The following is a 10,958-nucleotide window of genomic DNA, read 5'->3' as shown; positions in this document are numbered from 1 at the left end:
ACAGTGTATAGAAAACATATCAATTTTCATGATTCATGTATACGTGCGATATCGAGTTGTACAAGTTATATCTCTATGTTTCTCGTAAACAAGTAAAAAGTTGAATGCGTTTACATTCTTATGCGCACGAATGATTCGTGCTTATAAACGCCACCTGGCTGTCAATTACATAATAATCAAAGGAAATTTTGTTTTCTTCTTATTCGTTTTACTCAAAGGTAGAAAGTAATATTTCCCTGGATTTCATTCCATTTTTTTTTACATTCTGTCTTTAACTCCATTGTTTACAGCACGCGTTTCTCCAGCTGATCGTATTGAATGTACACAATGTTTCTGAATATCATCAACATAAGAAAAAAACTTGTTCGGATGAATTCATCTCAGATGTTCATATTAAATATCTATTAACAGAATTGCCATTTATAGTCAGTATAAATTTGGATAAAAATCATTTTTCCGTTCATTCCAATGAATCGGTGATTTTTCAACGGTTGAACTGGACACGAGCAGAAGCCAGTTTTAGCTTTAGTATCTGAAGATGACTTACAGTGCCTTTTGTCTATGCTGAGTATTTGGTGTACATCAAATGGAATGGCTTGTCACGTAGCAGAGTTACTATAGAATGTGACGTAATACGTTATATTTAAGATATAATTAAGATTTAATTAAATGGATATGTGTCTACATACTGTATGTTTAGTAATGTAGGGCATATTTGATTGTCATTTGAATATGAAGATGGTTGACAGCCGACCTGGTACAAATGTACAAAATGGTCATGTTAATTACAAAAACGTGTATTCCTGTGGTTGTAAAGCTGTCATATGTAGACAACAAATTAGTATAAAAGAGATGACTTGGGATGTGAAAACAGAGTGCGTTTAGGCACGGCAAGGAGACCGGCCTTGGGTCCTTAATGGACGGCAGTTAGGATGTGGGATTACCTTAAATGTCATGCTGTATTATATACTGATTATTATACTTAGAAAGAACGTGGAACAATAAAGACTTAGAACACTTGAACAGTTGTTGGTTGGTTACTGAACGAACTATCACGAAAGTTAAGTGAGCGGTAGCGTTACGTGACAGGCTGTTAGTATTAGTATAGTAATTTAGTGCATTTTAGACCACCTTCGCTACCTGTTACAAACTATTCATTTAAGTGTGTTTATTCAAATTAGGATATTGTTAGGCAATATCTGTTCCTAGAGCTTATGCTGCCTGACCATGTAGACTATAATATCACTGCTTAATTAGAAGCAAAGAGTGCTAACCGTGCTTTAGGACTTCTCATAGCTGAATTCAAGAATGTTGATGGTTTCCCATATAAAGTTTTTACAAAACGGTTAAACACTTGTGTTGTTCGAGTAATAAACTATGGTGCATCTATTTGGGGTATTAAATCCTATGGTTGTATTAATGCAGTACAGAATCGAGCTATGAGATTCTCCTTGGGTGTCGGTACCCCCCATGCAGCTGTGCATGGTGAAATGGGCTGGTCGCCAATACTGATTGATCAGTGGGAAATCTATATATAACCACTGGCATAGATGTCTGAGTTTAGTAAACGACAGTTTTTTTGATGATGTTCATCAGTTTATTTTTAGTAAATAGAAGAATATTTGACTGGTCATTTAATAGAGCTAGCACTTATTTCCAACGGAGGCCTTTGTTTTTACTGAAGGGACAGCACGCTGAAGAGACAGTGGTGGGATATAAGGAAGTCCGGGTGCGATACCCTAGCTCTTTTTCGAAGAGACCCCTTGGTTCTTTTTTGTGCTCGGTGTAAAGCACAACTTTCCTGGGTTAAACCAGTACTGAGTACACCACTTTTCCAAGCACTACCCTTTAAATGCCGAGCGACAGGCAAGGGAGCTACTTGTACCAACTTTTAACGTCTTTTGGCATGACTCGGGCAGGGATCGAACCCACGACCTCCCGCTTCGTAGGCGGATGCTTAACCACTAAGCCACGGAGACGGAGCAATCATTGCAAAAATTGGCCATACATTGGTGGTATGTTCCGATAAATAGACCTGAAAGTTCAAGTGGTCGTGGTCATAATAAGTAAAGGTCTCACAAATTACATCAGCATAATTATGAGGCTGAATCCTATTGTAAGATAGTTCTACACTTTTTGGTGTTGCAATAATCTTTGAACCAATCTTCGAGCTTTTAACAGTTGTTGAAAGATATGTATTTTTGTTCACCCAACCCGATCGACATTTAGTCAGGTCTTTAGCAAAATGCCTTTTGTAAAAAAAACAAGAAACAATGTTTTAATCAGTAAATAGATGCTTTTAATACAAATTTTATGTTCTAGCTATAATTAAGTGAGTTTTATCTTGTAATACTCTTATTCTCTTACAGCTCAGTTATATCTTAAATATTTCAACAAATAATGTTTTACCATGTTGCACAGACTTACTATGATACTTAAAGGAATACTTGGTGCATTTCTATGACACTCTATTTCAACTGGTAAATTTAATAACAGTTTTTCTTTTAATCATTTTGTAAGTGACCTGTACTTTAAACAAATGTAACAAATTCTCTTGTAATAGTTTTATCAAGACAATGTACGTGCAAAACAGCTGTGTTATATAGGCCCGGTTGTTCAAAACTCTCGTTAAATTACTTACGCTTACGCTGACATGTTAGCGTTAACCGTTAGCGTTAACGTTAACTAACGACATCAGCGTTATCCTGTTGTTCAAAAATCTATAGGCGTAAGCGTTAGCTAACACTGATGTAACGCTTACGTGTTGGCGTTAACACCAGCGTTAAGCTCACTTCCTGTTTGTATTTCCATAATCCTTTACAATTTCTGTGGTCTGATGCGGCGAAATTACAATTAAACTTACCCCGTCCACTTGATGGGTAAATCCACTTAAAATGTTAAACTTGTATAACTAAGTCACAGGCAGTGGTGTATTTCATTATTCATTTCATCACTTCGCTATTTTTTAGTCAATATTAGTCAATATTAAATGAATAATGATATAAAATTTAAGGATGCGTTTTGTTTTGGAAACCAACCGTTATACGTAAAGGTATATATAACATGATATATACATACACTGGTATATCATATATTACCAAAATTCTACAACTTCTTCTAAAAATCCGTTGTTGTTTTTTTCATGAATGTCAAGGCCATGTTTTAACCACAACGAAAACAAATGGGAAAAAATGATTTGAGGTTACATTACACTAAATATTCATGTTGACTGAACTACTTGCCCTTAACTAGGATATCAGTTGAGCTTTTTTAATACCGTCCTATTATTGATTTTTTTATAATACTAGTATAAGAATCTAGTTAACTTTGCATTGACTTATCAAATGTAAAGTGGATTAATGCTTTAATTTAATCTGCGTGATAAGTATAATTTTGCAATACTTTCATGTTGCATTTTCACAATTATGTTGTTCAAAACTGGTGATTCTAATGCAATATTCATGCTTATTTGTATTTTGATAAGATAAACAGTTAACCTGTTAACCTGTTAATTGAAGTGAAACAGGTTGATCCATAAAAGGGGCGATTTATTAGTGGGGTGAAGCGTCCGACCGTTTCTAATTTACCGACTTATCTGTGTCGTAATTTCAAGCGTTCGGATGCAAACTCCGCGCAGTGTTACTTCCCTTGCAGTACAGTAATCACTGCCTTCACAAATATCACGTGATGATAGAAACGGCACGTGATTGCAATTTACAAAATGGACGGAACACCTTTAAAAGAAATTCCAGCAACATGTTTCATTTGTTTAGAAAATAAACGATTTTATTCCATAAAAGGAAAAAATGCAAAACGTTCGATACATGTCTGAATAGCTAACAACACATCCATGTTGATATTGTAATTTGTAAATCCTACTTTCAATTTGAAAAAAAGACCGAACATTTCCGAATGTTTTTTTAATTGTTATTTTTTTATAAAACATATTATGCCTATCAACTGGCGTAAAGTAATTATTTAAGAAAGGATATAAGAATAAATGTATATGATTAAAAAAAATGCCATTAAAAGTTTTCATCCAATTTTGGATGAAAATCTTGTGGTGGCAGTGATTACTGTACTGCAAGGGAAGTAACACTGCGCGGAGTTTGGTTCGGATGATGTAAACAGTGGAAGAAAATATTTTTTAATTAGATAAATTGGATTTAAAACTGTACTTGTAGTGGCTTCCTCTATGGAAATAGGATAGTGAGTGGTCTACCACACTTGTCACATTGACAGTGCATTTGTGGAAGCCCAATCTGTCATCATGGAGATATTTCACCTCAGGGTCATTTATGCAGGTAAATATTCTGCAATTATTTGGTAACCATAATCATTTCATAGCCTGTTTACAATTGCTGATTCAGTTTGGTTCTGTAAATAAATGTGTAAGTAACATACTAACAGGTACTTAAAAACACTGCGCTTATTGTATCAAATGTGCGACAGGTGGTTGGTGATTTAACTTGCAGTGACCAGTCAGAGGAAAGTATCAAATGTCAGGGACAGTATGGTCGACATATCTAATCAATTCACCACCTCAGAGCCACACTTGCTCGCTCCCGTGCTGACACCGCTCTGACCGTTAAGTCTTACGTTGAAAGTCTTCGGCAAGCAGCTGTACAATTGATTCATTGATATCAAAACAGTAGCGGCATCGCATTTCTAAGTCAACACTTTTCATGTGGATCGAAAGAAATAATTTAATCCTCTCTTTTCTTCTGTTGTTGAGAAAAGCACCAACTGTTTCAGCCATTTTTAACGTTGACAGACTATTTAACGTTGACTCTAACGTTGGTCCAGACCAACGTTAGAAGAGTCGTTAAGTTAGCGCCTACTTTATCACCGTCAGCGTAAGTGTTAAGTTTGAACAACTCATTTTTGTCAACGTTAAAGTTAACGTTAATTTTAACGTTGACAGCGTAACATTTAACGATGACAGTTCACGTTAAATCCTTAACGAGAGTTTTGAACAACCGGGCCATAGTCTGTTATAATTCTTTAAAGAATGGCTGTGTGCTGTATGTTTTATGTGTAGAAATGTATATGTATTATATTGTTCACAGATGAGATTAAAATAAACTATAAAATATACGAATCCTCGAGCTGTTTCTATATGTGTGAACATGGTTTTAATTGTTCATTTTGTTAAAATTGTATCGAATATAATAATATTCAATAAGTGTGTACTATAGATGAAACCAGTACAAGCCACTGAACACTTGCCCATTTAGCACATCGTATTAATGACCACAAATATATTGCAATAGTAAAAGCTTTAGCAGTCAAAATACAGTATGTGTATACCACGATGATAAATTACGTCATAGATGCTACGTCGGAAGGCAATATCTTACTACGAATGAAGACTTTAAACAAAGATAACTTCACTATTTCTTCACCATTTTAAATGAAACAGCGCAATCTACGACGCTTACGGAGTCCCGCCATCGGTCTTTTACCAGAGTTTGATTGAGAGTTTAGTGTCTTAAAATACTTCGACTAACCTTTTCACTAGCCGTCTGACGGAGCACTGTCAGAACATTAGTTTGAAAACAGGCTTGTCTAAGTAATTGATGAAACTAATCACCCTATCAAACTCCGGTATCGAAACGAAGGCGGGGCTCTTCGAGTGGCATAGACTGCCCTTTTTCATTTAAAATAGTGCAGTTAAAGAAAAGTTATCTTTGTTTTAAGACTTCATTTAAGCAAAATGTTGCTTTCGGACGTAGCATTTATGACGTAATTTATCACGTGGTATACACACACTGAAACTAACCCCTCTTTAAATCCCACGTTTTCAACTGAATAAAACAGCTTTCGTATTGACGAATGACACTTGTGGTCATCAAATCTTGTAGCAGTTCCGGGAGATGATCCACTTTGCCCGCCAAGCCTCCTGGTAAAGCATCTGGTAGTCATCCTCGTGCGTCTGCAAATATTTACGAATACACAAAAAAGTTCTGCCAAACCATCAACTATAAATTATTCACAAAAGTCAAATCGTTTAAAAATCAAAAACTCATGACTGGGAAGTATATTTTCGTATGAATCATCAAAACAGCAATATTTACATAATTATTTACAAGTACTGGTGATTCCCCGTGTACTTGTATTGTTCATCTCTGGCAATGCTGCCATGAATCACCGATGCACTTTTTATTACTTTATAACGTTCTCACATCTCTGAAGATGATGCCCTGAAACAGCCATGTCGCTTTTAAAGGGGCTGTCTCACGTATGATAAAAAAGCGAAAAAAAAGAGAAAATTGTCAAAAATGACATAAACTTAGCATCGATGTGTACAATGCATTTAAACTGATTAACTGAAGTACCACATAGTTTAAAATTAATTTAAGTTTAGCAGTTATTTCGTATTTTCCCATTAAAAAGATTACTGGGTATGTCTACCCGGTAGAATTAATTCCTTATGCGTGATTGGCTAGTCGTTGTTATCACGTGATATTACCGAGGTAGGTGTATAGCTTAATTATGTCACCAGATTAGAATAAGCCTTTGTAGCTCAGTGAGTAAGACGCTGGACTCCAATTTTGGCGACGCCCGGTCTCCGACACATTTTTTTTTACATTTTGGTACTTTTTTACAATTGTCCTGAGATTCGTTACAGAGAAAAACTTTTTTTTTGGTGCCAATCTGTAACAGTCCCTTTAATAACTTTAAAACATTTTTGCATCTCTGGCAATGCCGCCATATCAGCAATATCCGACACGTTTTTAAAGTCACGTACACACAAAAAAACCTTCCATACACTTAACAATCGAGCGTTAACCCCATGGCGCTGCGGTATCATCCTTTGTTATGTTTTTCAACATTTATAATAGCATTGCTGCAAGTCTTTGTCGTTTAATTCAGAGAGGATTGAAATTCATTCATAATACTTATCTTTATAGGCCGACTTTTAGGTCACAACTAGGTCTGAGGCTGACTTTTTATAAATTCGTTTTACTCAAACGTTAAAAAATAAGTATGCTTTGTGTCAGAAACTTGATCAAATATATTATGTTTCAATTTGTTACATTACATCACGAATACATATATCTGAGTTTAATGTGCGATTCTCACGGGAATTCAAGGATCCAACAGTATGTAAAAACAAGAACAGATTTAAGTGTTAAAATGTTTCAAACATCTCTGTTCATAACAAAAGTACAGTTTTGTCAAGTATATCTGATATCCCGATTTACAGGAATCCAACCCCCACTTAAGCTTCTCCTCTCCAATAATGGTGCTCCGATCCCATTTTGTATATCATGTGAAGGGTATTTGCTTGCTGATTTCTGAGTATGTAAAATAAATTATCCAAAGAACACCATTCATTAAAGCTGCACTATCACAGATTTACCGTTTTTTACATAGTTTGTCATGTAATGAGCACATTTGTGCGTAAATATCTGCACACCAGTGATTCAAGTCTGCTGACAAAATATTAGTGACTTAATTTTTGTCAGCAGTCTTATATGAATGGTTGGCATGCATTTTCTAATAAATAGGCTCGTTCCAACACAAAAACAAAATAAAAAATGTCAAGACGTTCAATTTGTGAGAGTGCAGCTTTTAGTTATTACAGCATTTAATTCGACATATACCCGAACGAAGACAAAATACTTTGCAATCGCTGAAGGCCGAAACAGCTTTCTTTTTACTTCTTTCGGTAACGGTTATACTTTTCTTATGCTCTGCACACAAAACCCTTAAAATGATTCCAAAAGCATGTGGGGTAACAATGCACTTGCTCAAATATGAGTCTCGATGAAATATCCCCATGTTTACAACCCTCGCACCATGCTCAGAGCACGCAGGCCTTGGAAAATAAAAAGCGTTTTGCGATCTGTCGAGGTCCATATCCCGGACGCTGCTGTCCCTGGCACACCACGTGCACGAGCGAGTCTACCTGCAGCCGGCGCTTGTCAGATCTCATCTTTATACAAACCATTAATGTGTGTTGGCACACACTCCAAGACCTGGCTGTACACATTCCACGGGAGCTTTTCTACGAGCTGTACCATTGTGTATATTACCTGTGTTCATGCCTGGTAAAACATTCAAGATAAGTGAAAATAACCTCAGGGATAAATGATACAATGTGGTGCTTAAAAATAATGGAATGGGAAATGTGATATACAAGTTATTTGTAAGTTTGAGAGGTGTTTCATGTTCATGGTGAACTTCATTTTGGATTTTTCTTTCTCTCAATACGCCGATTCAAGTTACTATGATGCTATCCACCGAGGTTGTCAGTGTGTTGCTGATAGTCCAGTTTGTTTCCCTTGCGGTAGGGCAAGATAATATGGACTGTGATGACACGCGACCGTGTATGAACGAGAATGGCGTTGTATGTAACAACGCCGGCAGATGCGTTTGTGGAATGTGCCAGTGTAACAAACAAACGTTATCTGGCCAGTTCTGCGAATGTGACAGTATGTCGTGTCCATATTATAACGGAAAACTGTGTGGCGGGCTGGGTCGGTGCGAGTGTGGGATGTGCGTCTGTGCGCCTGGGTGGACGGGTGATAGCTGTCAGTGTCCGGTCAGCCCGGAGGCATGCATCGCGACTGGCGCCGTTGATTTATGCAGCGGCCGGGGTACCTGCGATTGTGGGCGATGCAAGTGTGACGGTGAATCCACCGGAGAGTTCTGCGAAGATCATCCGGATGAGTCCGGGGACTGTATAAAATTTAGAGACTGTGTGGAGTGCAAGACTTTTGGAACCGGAAATTTGACCGGAAAGGAATGCGTGAAATGCAGTGACCAATACAACATCGACATATCTATCGTAGACAGTATAAAGCTCGAAGATCTCCGAGTGAAAGGCTTTCCTTGTTTGTTATACACAGACGATGGCTGTGTAATGTACTTTCTAGTTGCGAAACCGGAAGATGGTCGGCAGAAGATCACCGCGGACGGAACATGCAAGGCTATTGGTGATTATGACTATAAAGATTACGAAACGTCCACGCATGACTACGTGAATCCACCACGGCGAGGAGACTTTCCGCCGGAAGAAGATAAATCCGGAAATGCCGATATGCCAAGGGAAGAGAAGAGCAGCAAAAACCGCTCAGGCGCGTCCAGTCTTGTATTCCATGTGACTGTTTGGTATATCAGTGTATTTTTTGCCTTTTTCATTAAGTTTTCCTTTGTCAAATGATGTATGCCCGTCATCTATACATTCTGCTTGCTTTTTCTAAGCATGTATTATGCTAGTACTGTGTTACATACAAAACTCATAGAGATCAATTTGATTTACTTCGGCTTAACGAGTTTAAAAACAAGGACTGGATATTATGCATTACATTTTGATAGTATTTAATACATCTATGTGTATCACATATATGTTATTTAAACACTTTGTAAATCATTTTTGTCTTTGTAAATCATTTATTTTGTAGCCATAAATATTTGAAAATCCATCAGCGTTGGTTTATTAGATCTGGATTCAAGAAAATTGCCTGGTGAACGCCCAATGATAGCATACAGGTATAACAGAGTCTTGGCTGTGTCTTAACAAACTATTCCAATGTGTGATATGAAGATGTAGAATGCACGCGATTCTCTAGTATATAGCAAAAACAAGACCTAAATTGCCGTAATAACAAACCTATAAACATTTCCAGGTTTTGAGTAGTTCAAAGCAAACAATGGGGTGAATTGTCAGAAAATCGGAAAACATAAGCCTTTTGAAAGAACGTGATCTATTATTTTACCAAAATAACGTAAGACTTGGTTGGAAATAATTTCATTTTGATTATACAGAAGTACATATTGCTAAGACGGCATTGTATTTGCCTAACCGATATCCGTGAATAAAGGTACCAGGGAGGACCCAGGACGTTAGATAAGTGCGTAACCTGGCGGCGCAACTCAGAGCTCCCCCGACCCCCCCCCCCCCTCCCCCCCCCAAAAAAAAAACAAAAAAAACAGACGCTAAATGTGATATGTGTGTGGGGGTCCTCCTCAGACAAATTTAGGTTATATAAATGATTATTTTGGTGCTATATATGCATATTAAATTCTTTCTATTATAGTGACGGTCATAATAAAAATATTACTTGTTTTCATTATTTCTTTTTCTATGTTTTATTTATGTACTATTTCTTTTCTGTAAGGCCACACCAAATTTATGTTTAGTTCCTCGGATTTTTGCCAAAAAAAATTGGAGCGAGCGAGCGAAAAAAAATAAAAAAAAATTTTTGTCAGTTTTCATAAAAACCGATGCGAGCGAAGAGCGAAAAATATATTAGTCCTTATATTCAATATAAATAAGAAAGATTGTTCAAAATAATTGCCCTTAAACCCATTTTAATGCCATCTTGAACTGAACCTCTAATGGACATTGGGAAAATGTCGGAATACATACTATTTATTCATCCGTGTTTAGTACAAACATTATATGGATAAATCTAATTTCTTATATAATTAAAACGTACTTTAATATGACGATCATTCATGATAATAAATAACCCTGCTTTTCGTAAAATTTTGAAACGACTTAAATAAATCTACCTGAATCAGTTTAACATCATATGCAACTGTATTTAGACATAACTTAGGATTGATTTTGGATTTGTAAAAAATGATCACTTACACAGGCATCATCAAACATCAGACTCCATATAACATAGACTAAATTTTGTTTTTATTATCACAGGAAATGCAATGACATGTGCTTATTAAAACCAAAAAGAACAAGGTTATTTTTCAGAGTACTTTTTTTGGTTATTTAGATGTTTTTATGCACCAGCCAATTGTATATGTCCCCCCCCCTAAGTCCGGAATAGCGGGGACTTTGACTTCCGGTCTCTCAAAACCCGGGTAAAATACCCGACCTGCAGGGACACACTGCTGGTAAACCCTGCCAAATGGCCCCGCAACCCCGAATACCTATGTAAGGCCCATTCCCGACTATTTTCAATATGAAGACAAAACCACATTCA

The 10,958-nt window shown here is 36.7% G+C and overlaps 1 protein-coding gene and 1 non-coding gene across 2 annotated transcripts; one reads left to right on the top strand and one right to left on the bottom strand.

Moving 5' to 3' along the window:
• Positions 1-1,907: 1,907 nt before the first annotated feature.
• On the bottom strand, positions 1,908-1,979 carry Trnar-acg (transfer RNA arginine (anticodon ACG)). Its single transcript has one exon. It is a non-coding gene; the product is annotated as a tRNA-Arg (tRNA).
• A 5,971-nt stretch (positions 1,980-7,950) lies between these two features.
• Positions 7,951-9,432, top strand: LOC128243502 (integrin beta-PS-like). Its single transcript, XM_052961300.1, has one exon. The coding sequence runs from the start codon at positions 8,237-8,239 to the stop codon at positions 9,170-9,172; it is 936 nt and encodes a 311-aa protein (XP_052817260.1). The 5' UTR covers positions 7,951-8,236; the 3' UTR covers positions 9,173-9,432.
• The last annotated feature ends 1,526 nt before the right edge of the window (positions 9,433-10,958 follow it).

This window comes from Mya arenaria, chromosome 8 (genome assembly GCF_026914265.1).
Source record: "Mya arenaria isolate MELC-2E11 chromosome 8, ASM2691426v1".
Taxonomy (NCBI): domain Eukaryota; kingdom Metazoa; phylum Mollusca; class Bivalvia; order Myida; family Myidae; genus Mya; species Mya arenaria.
This window is presented reverse-complemented; position numbering and strand designations above follow the sequence as displayed.